Source organism: Sphaerodactylus townsendi, linkage group LG08, assembly GCF_021028975.2.
Source record: "Sphaerodactylus townsendi isolate TG3544 linkage group LG08, MPM_Stown_v2.3, whole genome shotgun sequence".
NCBI lineage: Eukaryota > Metazoa > Chordata > Lepidosauria > Squamata > Sphaerodactylidae > Sphaerodactylus > Sphaerodactylus townsendi.
The window spans coordinates 105,227,835-105,252,383 of NC_059432.1; the positions used below are offsets into that span (position 1 = coordinate 105,227,835).

The 24,549-nt window shown below is 45.0% G+C and overlaps 1 protein-coding gene across 8 annotated transcripts in view; it reads left to right on the top strand.

Annotated features, from left to right (window-relative positions):
• The window catches only part of ATP11B (ATPase phospholipid transporting 11B (putative)), a 113,885-nt gene that overhangs the window by 33,837 nt on the left and 55,499 nt on the right, over positions 1-24,549 (top strand). For all 8 annotated transcript variants that reach the window (XM_048505223.1, XM_048505227.1, XM_048505224.1 and 5 more), the window contains exons 4-12: positions 5,293-5,373; positions 9,341-9,448; positions 9,695-9,823; positions 12,601-12,704; positions 14,039-14,086; positions 18,605-18,669; positions 20,553-20,634; positions 21,753-21,903; positions 23,870-24,067. In XM_048505223.1, coding sequence (XP_048361180.1) covers positions 5,293-5,373; positions 9,341-9,448; positions 9,695-9,823; positions 12,601-12,704; positions 14,039-14,086; positions 18,605-18,669; positions 20,553-20,634; positions 21,753-21,903; positions 23,870-24,067 — 966 coding nt within the window. The remainder of the gene's footprint in view (positions 1-5,292; positions 5,374-9,340; positions 9,449-9,694; positions 9,824-12,600; positions 12,705-14,038; positions 14,087-18,604; positions 18,670-20,552; positions 20,635-21,752; positions 21,904-23,869; positions 24,068-24,549) is intronic.

Genomic DNA, 24,549 nt, shown 5'->3' on the forward strand with positions numbered 1-24,549 from the left:
TTCCGGGGATGTCTTATATTCGGGGAAGCAGGGTAGACGTTGTCACTTCCGACGCTGTCAAAGCTGGTATTGCAAATGCTGACAGCTGGCAGCCTCTCCAGAGTCTTGGGTAAAGAGTTCTTTCGCATCATCTGCTTCCTCTGTGATTGAGCCTGGGACCTTCTACATCAGTGATGGCGAATCTTTTCGAGACCAAGTGCCCAAATTGCAACCCCAAACCCTCTTATTTATTGCAAAGTGCCAACACGGCAATTTAACCTGAATACTGAGGTTTTAGTTAAGAAAAAATGGTTGGCTCCGAGGCATGCATTACTCAGGAGTAAGCTTGGTGGTAGTCGGTGGCTTTGCTTTGAAGCAACCATGCAACTCTTCCAATGGGTGAATCACTACCCTAGGAGGGTTTACTCAGGAGCAAGCCCCATTGTCAGCAACTGAACTTACTCCCAGATAAAGGATCACACTTTAGTTCAGCGCATGAAAATCAGTGGGGTTTAACAGCGCTTAACAGGATTACCTACACTGCTTCCCCAAAACTAGGTCTTAGGTTTAATGCTAATAATTGAGTCCAGTGTCCCAGGCCAGCCTAGATGTGTGGGGGAGGCACTCTGCACGTGCCCACAGAGAGGGCTCTGAGTGCCACCTCTGGCACCCATGCCATAGGTTTGCCACCACTGTTCTACACCCAAAGCAGAAGTTCTTCCAACCAGGCCATGGCCCCTCCCCCAGGAAGGGGCCTGGCCTGGTCTAAAGACAAGTCTGCAGGGGGTAATCTGTGGTTGTAATACTATACAGTTTTATCTAATTTGTTCGGCTCTGAAATGGCTTGACTATTTTATAATCGACTTCAGGGCATCTGTATTGGTGTTATGCTGAGAATACTGAAAATGCCAAAATGCAGCCCCAAAAGTTATAGCTCTATTGCGAGAGCTTTCTGTTTGCTATAGCCCTATTGAGAGCCAGTGTGGTATAGTGGTTAAGAGTGGTGGAGTGGTGGGTTTGGTTTCCCACTCCTCCACATGAAGCCTGCTGGGTGACCTTGGGCTGGTCACAGTTCTCTCAGAACTCTCTCAGCTCCACCTGCTTTGCAAGGTGTCTGTTGGGGGGAGAGGAAGAGAATGAGTTTGTCAGCTGCCTTGAGTCTCCCTACAGGAGAGAAAGGCGAGGTATAAATCCAAACTCTGCTTTGGAGCAGCAATGGCGTAGTGGTTAAGAGCAGGGGCATTCTAATCTGGAGGAACCGGGTTTGATTCTCCGCTCTGCCGCCTGAGCTGTGGAGGCTTCTCTGGGGAATTCAGATTAGCCTGTACTCTCCCACACATGCCAGCTGGGTGACCTTGGGCTAGTCACAGCTCTTCAGAGCTCTCTCAGCCCCACCAACCTCACAGGGTGTTTGTTGTGAGGGGGGAAGGGCAAGGAGCTTGTAAGCCCCTTTGAGTCTCCTACAGGAGAGAAAGGGGGGATATAAATCCAAAACTCCTCTTCTTCTGTTCTCTCTGAGCTCCTTCCCCATGGTACAGTATTACTGAAGCAACAGAACAGATGGGGCCGTTTGCATTGACCTCTCTCTTAATTATCAGCTGGCCAGGGAAGAGGATGGATGGCAAGTTAATGAAGCATTAGCTGGCCCCATTCCCGCAGCTGCTCCATTCACATACTGCTAAAGAATCCGGAGCACTGACAGATGCTGCTCCTGCCTTCACCCAAGAGGAGGTGAGGAACATTCCTGCACCTGAACCAAGCTTCTTGGGAGGCGAATCCGAGGAACTAGCGAAGATAGTGGTAGACAAGGAAGAAGTTCTGGCAGCCATTGATAAACTAAATGCTACCAAATCCCCTGGCCCAGATTGCATTCATCCAAGAGTTCTTAAAGAGCTCAAACATGAAATTGCTGATCTTCTCACTTTAATATGCAACTTGTCCCTGAAATCAGGCTTCATCCCTGAAGACTGGAAGATGGCCAATGTCACACCAATTTTTAAGAAAGGATCTAGGGGGGACCCGGGAAATTACAGGCCAGTCAGTTTGACATCTGTTCCTGGTAAATTAGTAGAATCTATCATTAAAGATAAAATTATTAAACATGTAGAAAAGCAAGACCTGCTGAGAAAGAGTCAGCATGGCTTTTGCAGAGGCAAGTCCTGTCTTACAGACTTACTAGAGTTCTTTGAAGGTGTAAACAGGCATGTGGATAAGGGGGAACAGTGGACATTGTCTACTTGGATTTCCAAAAGGCTTTTGACAAAGTTCCTCACCAGAGACTATTGAGAAAACTCAGCAATGAAGGAATAAGAAGGGAAGTCCTCCTATGGATTAAAAACTGGTTAAGAAACGGGAAGCAAAGAGTGGGTGTAAATGGGAAGTTCTCACAATGGAGAGATGTCGGGAGTGGTGTCCCCCAAGGATCCGTTTTGGGACCAGTACTCTTTAACCTATTCATAAATGACCTGGAAGTAGGGGTGGGTAGCGTGGTGGCCGAGTTTGCAGATGATACCAAATTATGTAGGGTGGTGAGAACCACAAAGGATTGCGAAGAGCTCCAAGCGGACCTTGATAAATTAGGTGATTGGGCTAAGAAATGGCAAATGCAGTTCAATGTAGCAAAATGTAAAGTGATGCACATAGGGGAAAAAATCCAAAATTCACATACAAGCTACAAGGGACAGTGCTATCAGTCACAGACCAGGAAAGGGATTTGGGCATCTTAGTTGATAGTTCCATGGGAATGTCAACTCAATGCATGGCAGCTGTGAAAAAGGCAAACTCTATGCTGGGGATCATTAGGAAAGGAGTTGATAATAAAACTGCAAAGATTGTCATGCCCTTATATAAAGCTGTGGTGCGACCGCACTTGGAGCACTGTGTTCAGTTCTGGTCGCCACATCTCAAAAAGGATATTGAAGAGATAGAAAAAGTGCAGAGAAGGGCAACGAGGATGATTGAGGGACTGGAGCACCTTCCCTATGAGGAGAGGCTGCAGCGTTTGGGACTCTTTAGTTTGGAGAGGAGACGGCTGAGGGGGGATATGATTGAAGTCTATAGAATTATGCATGGGGTAGAAAATGTTGACAGAGAGAAATGTTTCTCTCTTTCTCACAATACTAGAACCAGGGGGCATTCATTGAAAATGCTGGGGGGAAGAATTAGGACTAATCAAAGGAAACACTTCTTCACGCAACGTGTGATTGGTGTTTGGAATATGCTGCCACAGGAGGTGGTGCTGGCCACTAACCTGGATAGCTTTAAAAGGGGCTTGGACAGATTTATGGAGGAGAAGTCGATTTATGGCTACCAATCTTGATCCTCTTTGATCTGAGATTGCAAATGCCTTAGCAGACCAGGTGCTCGGGAGCAACAACCGCAGAAGGCCATTGCTTTCACCTCCTGCATGTGAGCTCCCAAAGGCACCTGGTGGGCCACTGCGAGTAGCAGAGAGCTGGACTAGATGGACTCTGGTCTGATCCAGCTGGCTTGTTCTTATGTTCTTATGCCACGTTAACATCTGCATTGAACTTGAGAACAGATAAATACCTTGCTTTGAACGGAAGACTCCTACGTAAACAAGCTTTGAAACTCATTCTGTACCATAGTGGCATGCAGGACAACCTGATCTCAAAGAAAGTACCACAATTGCACTCCTTCAACCAGTGAGATTCCAGGATATCAACTACTGTGTTTACCTGAAAATAAGACAGTGCCTTATATTAATTTTTGCTCCCAAAGATGTGCTATGCCTTATTTTCAGGGGATGTCTTATTTTTCTGCTCCACAGCTGCATGCTCTGGTCAACGGGCATGCTTCCAAACAAAAACTTTGCTACGTCTTACTTTTGGGGGATTCTTTATATTTAGCACTTTAGCAAAACCTCTACTACGTCTTATTTTCAGGGGATGTCTTATTTTCGGGGAAACAGGGTAGATCACGAAATGCCGGTGTTTCATCCCAAATTGTGTTCTTTTACGGGAACAAGCTATTAGGTTCTAATCCTTAGAAATCTCTCCCTGATAATTTGCCTAAAAGCTATTCTTCTGGCTTCCCAAAGCATGTTTTAAATCCTCCTTAAAGGTAATCAGTCTTTTCAGATTAATGTTAGAATTTCTGGATGATGGCTGTTCTGGAGATTTTCTGGAACACACGCAGCGTCCCCTGCAAGGTTGCACTTTCTTTTCCTCCTCCGGGAAAACAACAGGAGTAACGCTTAACATTTCCCTACTGCAGGTAGCTCTCTACAGCAATAATCTGGCATGGCAAAGCCAGCCATATGGGTAAAAAAACAACTGTTTGGGATTAAGCTCTGTTGTGTAAGCATTTTGGAGCTCTTGTCTCTTTGATCCTGATGAAATTCCTAATGTGATGAGAATCTCGTGAAGTTCCATTTGAGAATCGTAAAAAAAATGGAAATGGAAATATTTCTTTGCACTCATCAATTTGAAGTCTCATATGGACTTTGGAATGTACACTTAACAAGCGATATGATGAAAATGATATACTGATATTGTTTTATTGACACTGGCACCTTATATTTATATATATATGTATTGCACTTTATGAATTTCATTAGAATAGGGTTAGTATTAGTATAGTTGTGTTACCATTTACATGAAAAATAATTGAAATAACAACTTTGTACAAACGTATATGTGAATCATTTATTACAATTGTTGTATACACGCAAGTCCAAGTCAGTGTGCCAATTGGATTTGCTCATTCCTGTCATACTTTACTTGGCACGCTAGTTCTATTCCTTGGGTGCTGTGTGGTTTCCGGGCTGTATGGCCGTGTTCCAGCAGCATTCTCTCCTGACTTTTCGCCTGCATCTGTGGCTGGCATCTTCAGAGGATCTGATGGATGCCATCAGATGCCAGCCACAGATGCAGGCGAAACGTCAGGAGAGAATGCTGCTAGAACACGGCCATACAGCCCGGAAACCACACAGCACCCCAGTGATTCCGTCCGTGAAAGCCTTTGACAATACAGTTCTTTTCCTGTTTGAAATTCCTTTATGCCCAACCATTTCTTGAGCCGTTCTCTCTTGTGATGGCAGAGGAAATCTAGGGAGCAGAGCCCTGGTTCTTCAGCCGGACTGAGAACCCATTTCCCCCCCCACCCCCCTCACAAAGAGCACATTTGCGTCAGTGTAGAGACAGATTCCTTAAGCCCTTTTTCATGCCCACAGCAATGTAGGAAGGCCATGCCATGCCCAGTGTCTAGGAAGCTGTTATCGTTTGTTGTTTAATGTATTTTGAATCAGTTGGGCTTATGCTGACGCCATTGTCATGTTTCTTTCTCGTTCAGCTTATGATTGATACTCCCACAAGTCCTGTGACGAGTGGATTGCCATTGTTTTTTGTAATCACTGTGACCGCCATAAAGCAGGTAAGGAGACACCGTTTGTTCCAGCAACGTTTCCCATGGGGCAGAATTGTTGGATCCAGCAGAGCATTTCTACTGATGGAAAGGGAGAAGAAGAAGAGTTTGGATTTATATCCCCCCTTTCTCACCTGCAGAAGACTCAAAGGGGCTTACAATCTCCTTGCCCTTCCCCCCTCACAACAAACACCCTGTGAGGTAGGTGGGGCTGAGAGAGCTCCGAGAAGCTGTGACTAGCCCAAGGTCACCCAGCTGGCATGTGTGGGAGAGTACAGGCTAATCTGGATTCCCCAGATAAGCCTCCACAACTCAGGCGGCAGAGCGGGGAATCAAACCCGGTTCCTCCAGATTAGATACACGAGCTCTTAACCTCCTAGGCCACTGCTGCTCCTTCTTGCTGGTTCCTCCCTCATATGTTTGAGGGGTCTCCAGGAGCAGCTTTTTGGGCTGTAGCAGGAAGAGGGGGGAACGCAAGAAAACCGGGCTGGGATATTCGGAGTAATCCAAGCTGACGGCTTCCACTCCAAACAGGAAGAGGAAAAAAAGATTCATTTCCTGTATCCCTGATTGGAAGGTGGGAGTCACCCACAAGATGTCCTCCTATCGCTCAGAGGAAAATGTCTCTTCCCGGAAGAGTACCAGTAATCATTGCCACCACATCCCCTGTGTGTAGGATCTCTTACTCCGTATTGTAACATCACTTAGACTTTCTCTCACCTCCTATTTGTATAGCACAGGGCAAATAAACGCACAACATGCTGTTTCTGCGCAAGATACGTAACCACAAGATACATGCTGTTTCGGAGGAGGAGGAGGAGGAGGAGGAGGATCTCTTACTCTGTATTGTAACATCACTTAGACTTTCTCTCACCTCCTATTTGTATAGCACAGGGCAAATAAACGCAGAACATGCTGTTTCTGTGCAAGATACGTAACCGCAAGATACATGCTGTTTCGGAGGAGGAGGAGGAGGAGGAGGAGTAGGAGTAGGAGGTGGTGGTGGTGGTGGTGGTGGAGGTGGAGGAGGAGGAGGAGGAGGAAGAGGAGGAGTTTGGATTTATATCCCCCCTTTCTCTCCTGCAGGAGACTCAAAGGGGCTTACAATCTCCTTGCCCTTCCCCCCTCACAACAAACACCCTGTGAGGTGGGTGGGGCTGAGAGAGCTCCGAGAAGCTCTGACTAGCCCAAGGTCACCCAGCTGGCGTGTGTGGGAGTGCCCAGGCTAATCTGAATTCCCCAGAGAAGCCTCCACCGCTCAGGCGGCAGAGCTGGGAATCAAACCCGGTTCCTCCAGATTAGATACACCAGCTCTTAACCTGCTATGCCACTGCTGCTCCTGTGCAAGATACGTAACCGCACACACAGGGAGGATGACAAAAACTTACTGCGAATGGAGGGCAACCAAGATGGTAAAATGTCTGGAATCCATGCCCTACGAGGAGAGACGTAGGGAGCTGGGGATGTTTAGTTTGGTGAAGAGAAGGTTGAGAGGTGACACGGTAGCCATGTTTAGATATCTAAAGGGATGCCATGTCGAAGAGGGAGCAAGCTTGTTTTCTGCTGCTCCAGAGACTAGGACCAGGAGGAATGGGTTGAGGTGAAGGAAAAGCGATTCCACCGAAACCTCCTGACAGTAAGAATGTGGAATGTGCTACCTCAAGAGTGTGGTGGAGTCTCCTTCTTTGGCTGGATGTCAGGAGTACTTTGATTGCGTGTTCCTGCATGGCAGGGGATTGGACTGGATGGCCCTTTGCTGCTCTTCCAACGCTATGATTCTACCCTTTTTTGCAGCAGCCTTTTGTCGTTTTGCCCATAGTATGTTCATAGAGGTCTCGTTCTCTGCTCACAGAATAGAGCAAGGAGAAGCCGGGAATGAAATTTAGGCCGAGGGCCTAAAATTCTAGGTGCAAACCTTGCCGTTCAGGAGCTTCTAGTTGAACAGGTGTGCTTCTGTTCTTTGGGTAAATGTGAGCAGCAGTGGCATAGGAGGTTAAGAGCTCATGTATCTAATCTGGAGGAACTGGGTTTGATTCCCAGCTCTGCTGCCTGAGCTGTGGAGGCTTCTCTGGGGAATTCAGATTAGCCTGTGCACTCCCACACACGCCAGCTGGGTGACCTTGGGCTAGTCACAGCTTCTCGCAGCTCTCTCAGCCCCACCTACCTGACAGGGTGTTTGTTGTAAGGGGGGAAGGGCAAGGAGATTGTAAGCCCCTTTGAGTCTCCTGCAGGAGAGAAAGGGGGGATATAAATCCAAACCCCTCCTCCTCTTCTTCTTTCTTCTTCTTCTTCTTCTTCTTCTTTCTTCTTCTTCTTCTTCTTCTTTCTTTTTCTTCTTCTTTCTTCTTCTTCTTCTTCTCCTCCTCCTCCTCCTCCTCCTCCTCAAACCAGTAATTCACCTTGTCCGGCTTTCACACATTTTACCAGCTGTCGGTCCCGGTGTGATGTAATGGGATGTGACTTACGGTGCGCAGAGAAGCTCTGCTCTCCCCCCACCCACCTCTGCTTCCGCAGCTCTTCAGATCTTCATAAAATATAACTACCTTTTTTCTAGACTAGAGCCTCCAGCTATAAACAAGTGTTCTAATGCCGCAGTGTTAACAGTCAGAGTGTTTTGCCCAGCTGCTGCGTGTTCCTTGGCTCAGAGCGACACTCTTAAATGGGTCATGATGGATTGACACACGTGTTTGGACTGAGGCTCTATATGTCTATTTTTATTACCGGTGCATCTCCCCCCCCCCCCTTTTCTCACATTTACCCAAAGGAGTGATTTCGTTCAGGAGGAGGGGGAGGTGTCAGCGGAATGGTTTATGGTCCGAAGAAAGCGACATCAGATGTCAAAGCTGGAAGAACATATGTCAAAGCTGTTTGGATCTATTTTGCCAAGTCTTATTTGTTTTCCTTTGTCGGAAGGCTGAGAGCTTTTTGTGAGAGCTCTAGTCTTCCCTGCCAAAAGCTGAGAGGGAAAACGGCTACTGTCTGCCCGGCCTGCCACCTGTTCTTCCTGTTGGACGTGGGTGTTTTCCCAACCTCTGTGGTAACCTGGGCCGCTACTTGGCTCACCCAGATTCATACTGAGGGAAGGCTAGATGGTGGCAGCTTCTTCCGGCTTTCTGCATCTCTTCCGCACGTCTGCGAATCTTGATTACTCACTCCTCTGTCACCTTCTGTTTGTGGCCTCCTGTCCTGATGAACTGGTTATTACGGCCCTAAATGCATGCCTGGTTTTTCACCTGCTGCTTTCAATTCTATGTCGATGTATGGCTACCAATCTTGATCCTCCTTGATCTGAGGTTGCAAATGCCTTAGCAGACCAGGTGCTCGGGAGCAGCAGCAGCAGCAGAAGGCCATTGCTTTCACATCCTGCATGTGAGCTCCCAAAGGCACCTGGTGGGCCACTGCGAGTAGCAGAGTGCTGGACTACATGGACTCTGGTCTGATCCAGCAGGCTCTTTTGTATGTTCTTATGCTTAAATTTTTTTTAGAGAGGCAGTGTAGTGTAGTGGTTAGTGTGTTGAACTGTGTTGAACCTGGTTCAAATCCTCACTCTGCCAGGGAGGCTTTCTGAGTGATTTTTATTTTTTTATTTATAATTGGTTTATTATACCGCCCCTCCCCTGAAGGGCTCTGGGCGGTGAACAACATGATAAAACAATAATTACAATAAAACCCCATTAAAACAGCAATTAATAATCTTGGACCAGACATGTTCTGACCCTGACCTTTCTCCATTGGGGAGAAAGATGGGGCATAAATGAAGAAAAAAAATATATTTTTGATAGTACGATTGTCTCACAAGACTTTTCGGAGCCGACTAACTGGCCTATGGTTGGGTCATATTCTTGGTTGGGTAGTGATTTGTTCTGGACCTCATCACACAGGTTGCTGAGGCGGTTTCTGAGCATCCTGGCCTTTGGAGGCATCTACGAGGTTTGCTGTCTTTTCTGATTTAATTATTTTTTAAATCCCGTTGCAGGGTTATGAAGACTGGTTGCGACATAAATCCGACAACGAGGTGAACGGGGCTCCCGTTTATGTTGTCCGCAGCGGCGGCCTTGTGAAAACGAGATCAAAGAACATTCGGGTACGTGCCTCAGTCGTGTGAAATTGCTTGATTTATCCCATCCCATTACGCTTCAGAAGAAAACGTTTATTGATTATGTGTATCATTTTAAACACTTCTGCCGTGCTGTTCTTCCAAGAGAGACTCAGTGTACTGTTACGCGGGTCAGTCAGATTAGAACTGGTGGCAGTATCGATTTGAATGTTTTGGTCTAACGGGTTTTTTGAAAACAGTATTTGCATAATGTTATTTTATGTGTCTTTGCAGGTAGGGGATATTGTCAGAGTAGCCAAAGATGAAACGTTCCCCGCTGATCTTGTGCTTCTGTCCTCGGATAGAGCGAACGGCTCTTGCCACGTTACAACGGCGAGCTTGGACGGAGAGACGAATCTTAAGGTCTGCCTTGTCACCCTCAGCATATCTCTGGTTTTTGAAACTGAATTGAGAAGTGAGGTTTAAGGGCTGTTTCCTTCAAGAGTTTCGGTGGCAGGAAGCTGCTGCAGGTGGTAATTTTAATTCTTCTAAGGGAAGTGGCGGGGGAGGTGCGTTCGTGTGAAGTTTCTCCAGATGTACCTCAAGACATCAAAATTAGCAACATACCTTCCAGCGAGTTGTGTTTCTTCCCCCGAGAGCTGTGTCAGTTGGAGACGAACGAACTTGCTGCTTCACGTGGTGTTTTTCTGAAACATTTACTACCACACCTTGAAAACAAAAGTCACGCGGCATCTTCAAGTCTAGCGTATTTCCTGCGACAGAAACTTTTGTCTTCGAAAAAGCGATACGTAATTGGACTTGGAAATCAGGAGAATTGAAGAAAGTAAACTCCGCATCATTACTTTTCCTCAGGACTTTTATTTATTCCTTTAGATCAGAGGTGTCATATCTGGCGCTTCAAATGTTCATGGACTACAATTTCCATCATCCCCTGCTGGCATGGCCAGTTGACCATGTTAGCAGGGGCTGATGGGAATTGTAGTCCATGAACATCTGAAGCGCCAGAGCTGGACACCTCGGCTTTAGATAATTATATCCCATTTTCCTTCCAACTGGGAACTTAAAGCTGCTTACATAAAACACAAAAAGATAGTTTAAACCAGTGGTGGCAAACCTATGGCACGGGTGCCAGAGATGGCACTCAGAACCCTCTCTGTGGGCACGAGCAAACAGAGTACCCCCCCCCCCCACCACACACATCTAGGCTGGCCTGGGCCACTGGGCTGATTATTAGCATTAAACCTAAGACCTAGTTTTGGGGAAGCAGTGTAGGTAACCCTGTTAAGCGCTGTTAAACCCCACTGATTTTCATGCAAAAAACTAAAGCGTGATCCTTTACCGGGGAGTAAGCTCGGTTGCTGGCAGTGGGGCTTGCTTCTGAGTAAACCCTCCTAGGGTCGTGATTCACCCGTTGGAAGAGTTGCATGGTTGCTTCAAAGCAAAGCCACCGACTACCACCAAGCTTACTCCTGAGTAACGCCAACTGTTTTTTCTAAACTAAAACCTCAGTATTCAGGGTAAATTGTCATGTTGGCACTTTGCAATAAATAAGTGGGTTTTGGGTTGCAATTTGGGCTCTCGGACTCGAAAAGGTTTGCCGTCAGTGGTTTAAACAAAGAAGAAAATTCAAGTCGTTTTCCGGCTGATCCCAGGTCCACTGAGTTGGCTCTTAAGAGACCTTTGTCCCAGGCCTCTGGCCACACCCAGGTTCAAAACCTAGTCCAGAGCAGGGACAGAAATTCAGCCCAGATTTCCTACAGCTGGCCCAAAGATGTTTCCAGCTTGCTTTCCCTTCTTCCATTAACTGTTAATTACGGAATCAAGTGGCAAAGTATCAATAGGACAGCTGCTGCGTTTGCATACTTATTTGATAGTTGGCATGAATTGCAGAACTGTATCTAGCAGCTAAAAGAACTTGCTCTCCCACACAATTTTTAATTCCAATTGAGCAGGGTCGTATGGCCCACTACTTACATTTTCTAACTAACCCCTGCTCAAGGAGAGCCTTCACAATTGCTAGATTCAATGTCATGCCATCTGCCTTACTACATGGCAGGTTTAGTAACCTGGAAAAATCTAAAAGGTTGTGTAGCTGTAATTCTAAGGTAGTTGAAACATTGGCTCACCAGCTATTACATTGCACTAAATTTACTAAAATTAGATCTAAATATGTCAATCTACACCCAGTCTGAGTTAACAGGTTCGATTAGATTATTTCTCTTGTTGAATAACTCTGATTCTGTTTTTTGTGAAGAGGTTGCAAGCTTTGTTATGGAAATAATTCAGAGCCAGTAATAATATGTATTTATCTGAGGTTATCCTTTTTGCCTTTTAAAATTTTTATGTTTGCTGTGTTTTGTTGCTGTTGTTCTATGTATGCCAATAAAGGCTTTGCTTTGCATGAATTAGACCTCTCTTTTGGGAACTTCCTGAAAGTGGTGGACGTATGCTGTGGTCTGCTTCTCTCCTGAGCAGCCTAGCCCTTTAAGCAATGAGGTTCTGCTACCATCAGACCTTACTCTTTACTCCTAAGTGGAAGTGCATCAGAGAGGAGCTGTTACCATACTTTCAGATCCTGCAGATGCTTTGCTTTAACACTGATTTGACCAAATATGCCACTGAGGCGCTCCTTCTCATTCTTGGCTAACAAAGCTAACAAACGCGTGCAGCTTCTGCAATGTTTATTCCGATGTGGATGCATGGCTCCTTTAACCAGCCTGCTTAACATTACTCCGGAGGGAGATGCAATCATAACAATATTGCATCCATTCATGAAAATGGTGATCGTGTTTACACCTGAAAGAAACTAATTCATGAATTGAAAGACAATTATTCAGTCACCGATTTGAAGTATAACATCTATGACAAGAGACAACAGATGAGGTTATAAGCCTTTATTGAGGTGAACTGTGTTGATAACATTGAAGGAGGTTGTTTGACTGCATCGGTGTTACTAAAGTTCTTCCATTGGAGATACTTGTAATGAGAGTAAAGATTTAGTAATAGCAATTGCATTTTATGTATGTTTATACACTGAAGAAATATTTGTAATATACACAAGCCACTGTGCAGCACACGTGTGTCACGTGATTTTTCGGTCCGTATTTGGTGAATGCTGTTGGGGGCACACTTACTCTATTCATAAATATTTTCTGTGTGCCTGTTTCTCTCTCTTCCAGACGCACATTGCAGTCTCACAAACAGCAGTATTGCAGTCAGTTGCCAACCTGGACAAACTTGACGCTGTCATAGAGTGCCAGCAGCCGGAAGCAGATCTCTACAGGTGTCGTTTTTAACGTTTGAATCTTTACAACGATTTAGAAAGCAAAAGTTTATGGCTATTCCAGATCGGGTTACGCGGCTGGCAAGGGCTGATGGGAACCGTAGTCCACGAACATCTACGGTGCCAGAGTTGGACTCCCCTGCTCTAGAGTGAAACCACTCTTGAAATTATGAGTTCGTTTAGAAGGGTTTTGATAATCAGTGTGCTGTTTGACGCTGTAAGTTTTGAGCAGAGAACTGCGCTCTTTGTTTAAGCCCTCGGTGCTTAAGAAAGAGCCCCACAGCACAGAGTGGTAAGCTGCGGTACTGCAGTTGAAGCTCTGCTCGTGGCCCAAGTTCAATACCAACCAAAGTCAGTTTCGGGTAGCCGGCCCAATGTTGACTCCGCCTTCCATCTTTCCACGGTTGGCAAAATGAGTACCCCGCTTGCTGGGATAAAGGGCAGATGACTGGGGAAGGAAATGGCAAACCACCCCATAAACATGGTCTGCCTAGTAAGTGTTGGGATATTAACATAAGAACATAAGAACTAGCCTGCTGGATCAGACCAGAGTCCATCTAGTCCAGCACTCTGCTACTCGCAGTGGTCCACCAGGTGCCTTTGGGAACTCACATGCAGGATGTGAAAGCAATGGCCTTCTGTTGCTGCTGCTGCTGCTCCCGAGCACCTGGTCTGCTAAGGCATTTGCAATCAGAGATCAAGGAGGATCAAGATTGGTAGCCATAGATTGATTTCTCCTCCATAAATCTGTCCAAGCCCTTTTTAAAGCTATCCAGATTAGCCATCTGTCAGAAGTGCTTTGATTGTGTGTTCCTGCATTGCAGGGGGTTGGACTTGATGGCCCTTGGAGTCTCTTCCAACTCTATGGTTCTAGTAGAGGAGGTGGAGGACCACTTCTTAAAGACACTGCCTGCCAGAGTCAGCCCTGAATTTGATGTGCTCCTGGTCTAATTTAGCAGTGGCCAGATATGGCAGCTAGACACACATTTGAGAGTTTTCAAGAAACTTGTAGCTGTGATTAATATTTTTTAAAAAAAAATACATTTCTTTTATATGCCTCCTGTATGTTTTTTAGAGGTCGCCTTAAATTCCCCTCATAGGTTAATACTGTGAGAGGCAAATGATTTCCATCCATGATTTGTTGCCCTGGGCAATTTCTTAGCGTGCGTTCGTGAAATCACGCCGCCGTTATGTCATGGCCGAGAATTAATGGCTGTCTGCAGACCGAGCTCTTCTTTCTGTTACATTCAATTCCTGTGTCACAACCTGTCTCGCTGGAGTAATGATTTGTTCTCGGAAGCCTGCCCCTTGTGATATGCGGATTTCTTCCACAGATTTGTCGGAAGAATAACCATCAATCAACAGATTGAAGAAGTAGTGCGGTAAGTTTAACAGCATTCACTGTTTGCTTTAAGGCGGGGTTTGCGTTTTACTGCAATTCTCGGACTGGGCCGTAGCAACATGTGAACCGGCAAACTGGGCACAGCCCTCCGGTTAAATGCGACAGCCCGCTGTGGTCTGGTTGAACGCCTTGCTGAAGATACTTGCATAAAAAGTATTTCGCTCATTCCCAAAGCTAAAATGTTTCATAGGAGTCCTTTGGTTCTCCATAAAATATCCCAATTTTTCCATCTGCTCCCCCTTCCCCGGATCTTCACATCACTGGAAATACTGTAAAATTTCTTAACACCGTGTTCCGCAGAAAGATAATAGTGTGGTCAAGAAGTGCAGCAGTCAAGAAAATCGAATTCTTCCGCATTAGAATATAGTCCTGAATGAATATAAGAATTGACATTCATTTCTACATGCTGCCTATGTCAAAACCTTTATTTTGTGCATTACTGAACATGGTAAGAAAATAAGAACAAGCCAGCTGGATCAGACCAGAGTCCATCTAGTCCAGCTCTCTGCTACTCGCAGTGGCCCACCAGGTGCCATTGGGAGCTCACATGCAGGATGTGAAAGCAATGGCCTTCTGACGCTGTTGCTCCCGAGCACCTGGACTGTTAAGGCATTGCAATCTCAGATCAAAGAGGATCAAGATTGGTAGCCATAGATCGACTTCTCCTCCATAAATCTGTCCAAGCCCCTTTTAAAGCTATCCAGGTTAGTGGCCATCACCACCTCCTGTGGCAGCATATTCCAAACACCAATCACACGTTGCGTGAAGAAGTGTTTCCTTTGATTAGTCCTAATTCTTCCCCCCAGCATTTTCAATGAATGCCCCCTGGTTCTAGTATTGTGAGAAAGAGAGAAAAATGTTTCTCTGTCCACATTTTCTACCCCATGCGTAATTTTATAGACTTCAATCATATCCCCCCTCAGACGTCTCCTCTCCAAACGAAAGAGTCCCAAACGCTGCAGTGATTGGTGTTTGGAATATGCTGCCACAGGAGGTGGTGATGGCCACTAACCTGGATAGCTTTAAAAGGGGCTTGGACAGATTTATGGAGAAGTCGATTTATGGCTACCAATCTTGATCCTCTTTGATCTGAGATTGCAAATGCCTTAACAGTCCAGGTGCTCGGGAGCAACAGCCGCAGAAGGCCATTGCTTTCACATCCTGCAGGTGTGCTCCCAAAGGCACCTGGTGGGTTACTGCGAGTAGCAGAGAGCTGGACTAGATGGACTCTGGTCTGATCCAGCAGGCTAGTTCTTATGTTCTTAAGGTCTGGCATACTTTGTTTTGTGGCAGAGTAATATTTAACTCTATGGTTATTTTTCTGTGGAACAGAATATAGCTACCTTCTCACCCCGGTCTTCCCTTGCTTTCTAATCACAGGAAACTCTACTGAGGCTTATCTAATATGAGTAGGTACAACTCGGGCTTTTTCTGGGGCCACGCCCTCTCTTTAGAGCTCTCTTCCCAGAGATTCGACCTGTCTGATTCCTTCCTTTCATTATTTCCTGATCCCGGCATGTTTCGCCTGTGGTTTTGTCACCTGTGCTCCAGGTGAGACTGGAGATTTACACTACAGGAGATCCCCCGACAAAGCCAAGAGTGAAACCTGTCGGGATCAGGAAATAATAATAAAAGGGTTATTCAACACCTTGACTCTTTTCTTCCGTGGCCGCTGGTGTAGCCCTGACTTCTTTCTGGCTCCCTCCCTTGCCGGTTTCGGGAGGTGAACCAAGGCCGTGGTTTTTTAGGTAGGTGTTTAGATGGCTGCGTTAATAATCATGTTTGGCGTTTCGGCCGTGTGGTTTGGGTTGCTGTGCAGATCTTGTCTGTAAATTATTTCAGTCGTTTTGTATCTTCGTCGCGAGCCACTCCCCGAGACTTTGCGAGCTGGGCATTGGTGGGTCGGAAATATAAAAATAGCGAGGGTTTGCGTCTTTCTTGCCTTATGCCGGTGATAGTAAAATTATCTTGTTTTAGTGTTTTAATTCGCAGTTAAGAGTAGAAAGATTCTGCTGCTAATCTCTGTGGGTTTCGTAGATAATATGGTAGCCTGAAATGGTTTAAAACCAAGAGGAGGTATCTCCAGCCTGTAAGTTCTGCTACCGTGTTTCCCCGAATATAAGACAGTGTCTTAAATTAATTTTTGCTCCCAAAGATGCGCTATGTCTTATTTTCTGGGGATGTCTTATTTTTCCTGTGTTCTGTTCGTCGGGCATGCTTCCAAACAAAAACTTTGCTACGTCTTACTTTCGGGGGATGCCTTATATTTCGCACTTCAGCAAAACCTCTACTATGTCTTATTTTCCGGGGATGTCTTATATTAGGGGAAACAGGGTGTGTCTGGGATCAGCCTGGAAGTAGAGGCTCCTACTACTTGAAGGGGGGAGGAGCAACTTTTGTCTGTCCTCCCCATTTCTTTCATGCTGTTCATTTGGGGGTTCCTCGGGGGAGCATTTTAGGCTGTGGCCAAGTAGGGGAAGAAAGAAGATTTTTTTTCTGCTTCCAGGAATGGGAAATCGTCCCTTGATCTTAGGGGCATGTTCCCAGCGGCCACTTTGGGCTGCCCTGACTTGCACAACTAGGCCGCTATTCTTGCTGCCGCCGTTATTTTAGAATCACGTCCACCCTTTTCAAGAGAGACTCCTTTCTAGAACGTCCCTCCAGCTAAGCGGCTCACAAAACCAGCGGCAGTGGTCATTCTGAAACAAGGGCCACGTAAAAGCTGCATCGATGAAAAGGATAAAATCCAAACCTTCCAGTATAACTGCAGATCCAAAAGCCGGGGATTAACCACGCGAGAATACCTAGCAAAAACCAAAGAGCTTATGTGGGCGGGATGCTGGCAGTACTACTTTGGGTGGAGGCCGAAGCCAGCTCTAGGTCACATTTGTGCTCGACTCACAAGATGTGTGTTTACATAGCAAGAACAGCAAGAACGGGAGTAGCAGTAAATTCCCAGCAGTACCTCTGTTAAAGGACTGGTTTGGGTGTTTTTTTTTTTAGAGAGAGCTGGACTGATTTACTTCTGGCCTCCCAAGCATAAATAATCTTAACCCACGTGGCATCTTTGTCGCAAGGGGCAAAGGGAATCGGGTAAGCCCTCCCAAGCCTTTTTTTCCTGCTTACCCTGAAGCAGCCGATCATGAGGTAACAGCGATAGTTCAGTCAGGCATCCCCAAGTGGAAGGAATTAACCTGAAGTAATGCCAGAATTTTGGAAAATAGGTTCAAAGGAAAACAAAAGCAAATTCTTGATTTGGGAGTTGTTAGGGCTCAGTGAAGGAGCTCCTCGGCGTGCACAAAGTCATAGGTTCCGTTCCCAGTACCTCCAATTGAAAGGATCAGGCCGTAGGTCAGGGGTAGGGAACCTGCGGCTCTCCAGATGTTCAGGAACTACAATTCTCATCAGCCCCTACCAATTGGCCATGCTGGTAGGGGCTGATGGGAATTGTAGTTCCTGAACCTCTGGAGAGCCGCAGGTTCCCTACCCCTGCCGTAGGTGATCTGAAAGACTCCAAACCTTAGACTCAGAACGGTCTTAAGTATAATAATAATGTTGGTTTTCTTACCCTCCTTTTCTCTACCTTTAAGGCATCTCAAAGTGGCCTCCAATCACCTTACCTTCCCCTCCCCACAACAGACACCTTGTGAGATAGGTGGGGCTAAATTCTGAGAGAACTGTGATTGGCCCAAGGTCAACCAGCAGGCTTCATATTAAGTCAAGGAAGCAGTGGCGTAGGAGGTTAAGAGCTCGTGTATCTAATCTGGAGGGACCAGGTTTGATTCCCAGCTCTGCTGCCTGAGCTGTGGAGGCTTATCTGGGGAATTCAGATTAGCCTGGGCACTCCCACTCACGCCAGCTGGGTGACCTTGGGCTAGTCACAGCTCTTCTGAGCTCTCTCAGCCCCACACACCTCACCGGGTATTTGTTGTGAGGAAAGGGCAGGGCAAGGAGATTGTAAGCCCCTTTGAGTCTCCTGCAGGAGAGAAAGGGGGGATATAAATCCAAACTCTTCTCTTCTTCTTCATGTGGAGGAGTGGGGAATTAAACCCAGTCTTCCAGATTAGAGTCCACTGCTCCTAATCTCTACACCATGCTGATCTTGACAGACTGATGATTTGATTCAGTATAAGGCGCCTGTGTGTGTGTGTGTGTGTGTGTGTGTCTTTCATGTGTGTTGGTTCCCTTGTGTACCTCTGGCTGTAAGCAGTAGAGGGCTCCGTCCCCCATTTCAGATTTGGTTTTGAGTGCTTCCAGGCGAAAGAAAAATGCTAACTTACTTTCTTGACTTAATATTTTGGTCGTTCCCAAAGGCGAAAGGGTCGCTGCAAACAGTGTGTGCATCTCTGGGCCCTGAGAGAATCCAGCTTTATTTCTGAGGCACTTACCTTCAGCTGGTTCAAATTCATTAAAGCCACCTGTTTAGAATTTGATGTGTTATCTGATGCCACTACACCTTCTGCTGTAACCTTGACACGAATCTTTTCTTTCTTTCCAGATCTCTTGGGCCTGAAACCCTCTTACTCCGAGGAGCGAGATTAAAAAACACAAAGGAAATCTTCGGTTTGTAGCCAAATAAGTGTTTGCTCAAAGATTCTTTCAATTTATGAAAGCGCTTGATGGTCTCCTTGGAATCCCCAATCATTGGGGGCGCAGGCATGCCCATCTATTTGGGCTTTCTTTTCTAGGAACCAGACATTTCACTCATGCTGGACAACAGTAGGAAGAATTATTTTTTTTAAATGTGTTTTAAAAGCAAATTGAAGTTCATAGGCACTGATATTGGCAGGTGCAAATAGTACAAAACAGAAACTGGAAAATTGCAGTGGTTAGACCAACAAAGCAAAATTCCAAAAGAATCCAATTAGATAAGTCCATTCTTGGTGTAGCCTTGGTTTCATTCAGCAAGCGGTATTTCAGTTCATTCAGGTCAGGAATTAAGTCCAAAAGTGCTAAGACAAGATCAAAGCGCTGATTCATGCATCAGGATAACAGAATAGCCAGCAAAAAGATAGACTTGGCCTGTGGAGGTGCTCCCGGCCATCATAACCTTGGCAACAGGGAGCCACCATGGCTAATAGCCCTCAGACAGTGGTGGCGAACCTTTGGCACTCCAGATGTTCATGGATTACAATTCCCATCAGCCCCTGCCAGCATGGTCAATTGGCCATGCTAGCAGGGGTTGATGGGAATTGTAGTCCAACGCATCTGGAGTGCCATAGGTTCACCACCACGGCCCTAGGAACTCCAGCAGACTTGTCAAGTTCTATCGCCTTTGTCCTCTGTCAGGGATCATAACTTTGTAACTTCCTGCTAGAGGGGATGTAGTTCCTGGTGATGCTTGGAAGCAGCTGGGTGTATATGTTCTGTCACGCACAGAAAATGGCCCCTGACTGCTTCCTGTGTTGGTGTGTAGTCAAAGTGGCCAGTGCTTTAGTATAATTGACTACGACTGAAAGGGTTGATGCATCTTTTGCTGGAGAATGATAGAAATGCCCATCATTCAAAATGATTATGGAATACTGCAACCATCTATCCTCATCTTTCTGTCCATATCTGTCCTCTTATCTGCCTGCCTAGAAGAAGAAGAGGAGTTTGGATTGATATCCCTCCCTTCTGATTCCTCCTAGGATTGTGATTCAACCATTTGAAGTGTTGCACAGTTGCTTCACTAAGCTTACTCCTGAGTAACGCATGCCTCAGAGCCAACCATTTTTTCTAAACTAAAACCTCAGTATTGGGGTTAAATTGCCGTGTTGGCACTTTGTGATAAATAAGTGGGTTTTGGGTTTGCCAATTTGGTCACTCGGTCTCGAAAAGGTTCACCATCATTGTGCTAGAAGTTTGAAAGAATTCAGATATGCAGCTCATAGCATTAAGCACGAATTCAAGTGCAGTTAGTGGTGTTTTGTACATCTAAAATATTACATTTGTGATTGTTTTTTATTGATTGTTATTTATAGGGATTTTATGGATGATTTTAGGTTTCGTGCCATTGTAAGCCTTCAGGGGGTAAGGCGGGGTATAAATATAAAAATAAATCAATATATTTAACAAGGGGTGGGGCAACAGCATTTCTTCCAGTAATCAACAATAATGAACAATCAATCAGAAACCAAGACAAAACAAAAACAGCCAGCAGAGAAGCAACGCAAGCAACAAACGGAAAAGTCGAAAAGAGTGTTAGATGGAATTTAAGATCTGAAAGGGCTTTCTATGGCCTTCATCTGTTTGTTGGATTGTAGCATGGGCTTGGCACTAAGAGATGGTGGGAAAGATGCTACCGGTACTTCAAATCAAGTCTAATTGTGTATGTTAGCCCTAGTTTGTCACAATAGAATATTGCTAAACTTCATTGCTTTCTCTCTATGCTCGTTGTCTTTTTTTGGCTCCTGTTCAAAACGCCAAGTGCTGAAAAATTGCTTTTGTGTGGGCTTTTTTGGTAGGTGTTGCTGTGTACACAGGAATGGAAACCAAGATGGCATTAAATTACAAGAGCAAGTCACAGAAACGATCAGCAGTGGAAAAGTACGTATTGGGCAGCGTTTGATTTAATTATAGACTGCAGTCATGTATTAAACACTTAGTAAGTCTCTGTGGTAAACTTCGAAACTTGAGGTGCTTGGGGTAAGAAATATATTTTGATTTCTCGGAACTGAAAAAATGTGGGGTTTATTTTTTGGGGAGAAGAGAACTGAATTTTCGTATCTTTGCCTTTTCCTAGTGTTGACCTTCAATTTATTGTTTAGAAAACCTGATTTTAGTTCATGGCGAACTATTTGAGGCCTCCTTCCTTGGCTCTCGTAATAATTTCCATGTTATCTTTTGGCATGGCAACTTTTGGCATTAATACATCTTAAAAATAAAGATCACTGTTACAATTAATAACTTACAATTAGTAACTTCTCAAAAATGTAACATCATATACCCAAAGCTACTTGAACCAGGGGGCATCCATTGAAAATGCTGGGGGGAAGAATTAGGACTAATAAAAGGAAACACTTCTTCACGCAACGTGTGATTGGTGTTTGGAATATGCTGCCACAGGAGGTGGTGATGGCCACTAACCTGGATAGCTTTCAAAGGGGCTTGGACAGATTTATGGAGGAGAAGTCGATCTATGGCTACCAATCTTGATCCTTTTTGATCTGAGATTGCAAATGCCTTAACAGACCAGGTGCTCGGGAGCAACAGCCGCAGAAGGCCATTGCTTTCACATCCTGCATGTGAGCTCCCAAAGGCTGGTGTTTTCTCCAGGTGAGAGCCTGCCACTTAGCAGAAACTGCTGGACTAGATGGACTCTGGTCTGATCCAGCTGGCTTGTTCTTATGTTCTTAATTCAGATTCATTTGTTAGGCACATGGACTTTCCACCCAAGAGACACACCTTTCACAATTTGTCCTACTTGCCCTAAGTTTAATAACTGAAAAGAGATTATTTTCCCAAGTGCAGATATTTCTTATATAGTCCGATCCTAATAATATTCATTTTTTTCTGTGCCTTTTCTGTACCTTGACTTATTTTGAGAGGCAGCTGTTATTTGATTCCTTAAGGGAATACCTTTGCTGGCCTACAAAATCTTTTCATGGGACGTTTTTATGATATGGGTATTAAAAACAGCATCCTCCAATTTCTGTTCCTTACAGGTCTATGAATTCTTTTTTGATCATCTATCTAATCATCCTCCTTTTTGAAGCCATCTTAAGTACAATACTGAAATATGCCTGGCAGTCCGAAGAGAAATGGGACGAACCTTGGTATAACCAGAAAACTGAACATGAAAGAAACAGCAGCAAGGTAATGTCTTCTTTATCTTTTTTTATATAATATATATTTTAAATCTTTTGTCTTGTTTTATCTTTAAGTGACCAGAAGCTATTATTTATTTATTTGTTCCATTTATTAATCTCAATCACATTACATTTTTTGAAAGTCTTAGGGCCATCGGGGTAGTGCGGTTCTTATGGCACTCAAGATAAGTTATGGCGGGACTACAATTCTATCAATTCCTAGAATTTCCCATCAGGCTGATGGGAATTGTAGTCCATAACATCTGGAGTGCCAAAGGTTCGCCACCACTGTCCTAGTGCAACTTACATAATGGGGTTAAAAGCCCCATTAAAACATTACAATGCTTAAAACATTAAAAACCACCACAAAAGCAGCAGTGGCGTAGGAGGTTAAGAACTCGTGTGTCTATTTTAGAGGAACAGGATTTGATTCCCAGCTCTGCCGCCTGAGCTGTGGAGGCTTATCTGGGGAATTCAGATTAGCCTGTACACTCCGACACACGTCAGCTGGGTGACCTTGGGCTAGTCACAGCTTCTCGGAGCTCTCTCAGCCCCGCCCACCTCACAGGGTGTTTGTTGTGAGGGGGGAAGGGCAAGGAGATTGTAAGCCCCTTGGAGTCTCCTGCAGGAGAGAAACGGGGGATATAAATCCAAACTCTTCTTCTTCTCTTTAAAACAGTCAATAAAAACATAACTAACAATCCCCACCCCTCTGTCCCCTTACTCTTCAGCTATCATCGATGCTGGGGACTCTGGGGGTCATACATTAAAGGTCTGGGAAAGAGGAAGGTTTTAACCATGCACCGAAATTCATGAAGTGTCAGCGCCTGGCAAACTTCTGCAGTTACTTTGGTTTGTCTTTATAACTGCGCAGAGCGGGTGGTCAGCATATTGCATTGTTTTCCATGCATGAACAGTAATCACAGATAAGGTGGGGAGGGGCAGAGAAACACTAATTAAGAAAATATAAAATGCTCCACAGGTTAACATTGTAGAAATTGTAAGTTTAACTCTGCATCATAAGCAATACTTAAAGGAATAACGAAATAAAGCGCCCACAAAGCAGTTGCAAAAATGTTTCCGATAACCAGCAAGCTGTATCGATGCTACTCACATGAAGTGTTTGAAGAAACAGAGTTCAAGAAATTCCCATATGTAAAAATAAACCTGGCGCAAAAGCGCCTAACAATCGTAACGGGAAAAAGGACAGAATGATCCCACACTGTTGACAAAGACCCAGAGATAAATTGCAATAAATTCAAACGCAGCCATTGACAGTAGAGTAAGCTAAGCTTTACAGTAGAGTAATCTAAGCTTTACAAATAATAACTAATGAAGTGTTGTTTTAAAGAGTCAGAAGTGTTTTAAACAGAAGAAGAAGAAGAGTTTGGATTTATATCCCCCCTTTCTCTCCTGCAGGAGACTCAAAGGGGCTTACAATCTCCTTGCCCTTCCCCCCTCACAACAAACACCCTGTGAGGTAGGTGGGGCTGAGAGAGCTCCGAGAAGCTGTGACTAGCCCAAGGTCACCCAGCTGGCGTGTGTGGGAGTGCACAGGCTAATCTGAATTCCCCACATAAGCCTCCACAGCTCAAGCGGCAGAGCTGGGAATCAAACCCGGTTCCTCCAGATTAGATATACGAGCTCTTAACCTCCTACGCCATTGCTGCTCCTGTAAGCATCTGTTATATGTCAGAGGAAGATTCAAGTCCTGTAGCACTTTAAAGACCAACAAAATTCCCAGGGATTAAGCTTTTGAGGACCAAGCTACCTACATAAGAGAGAAGGAGACTGAGGGAGCTTTGATTTTCAAAAGCTTTCAAAGTGGCTGTTCAAAGTACTAGTGGACTCGAATCTTGCTTTCGTACGACAGACGAACACCGATAGCCACCAGAAACTGCTATGTATAAATAAGTTAAATTTTCGGTTTGCTAATTCTTGTTCTTTGCCTTCCTTTCTCCCTTCTCCCTCAGATCTTGAGATTTATTTCCGATTTCCTTGCTTTCATGGTCTTGTACAACTTCATCATACCCATTTCGCTTTATGTGACCGTCGAGATGCAGAAGTTTCTGGGATCCTTCTTTATCGGTTGGGATCTGGACCTTTATCATGAAGAGACAAACCAGAAGGCCCAAGTAAATACTTCGGACCTAAATGAAGAGCTGGGGCAGGTACAGAATGGTTACTTTTTGGAAAAAATTACTTTTTTTTTCAAATGGTTTTTAATTGGTAGCTTTCTAAATTCTCGTCAGTCTTGTTGGGAACATATTATCACAGATCCTTTTATGTCTAACGGGGAGAAATGGAGATTGAAAGGCTTTCCAATATCTGCATGATATATTCTACTACTTTCATTTATTCCACACCTTTCTCCCTAATGGGGATCCAGAGAAGCCTATATCCTCCTCCGTCTTGCCTCCATGTCATCCTCACAACAACCCTCCGAGGTAGCTTAGATTTAGCATGTGTGATTGGGCCCCAGGCCGCCCAGCAGCCTTCCATGGCAGAGAGAAAATTTGAACTTGCTACCTTTTGTCGAGAATTTACTTTTTATATTTTAATATTTATTTGTATTTTAGATTTATTAGCCACCCTCCCCCAAATTTTGTTCACTGTGTGAGTTTGTGGTTTTGTTCACTGTGCACACAGCTCT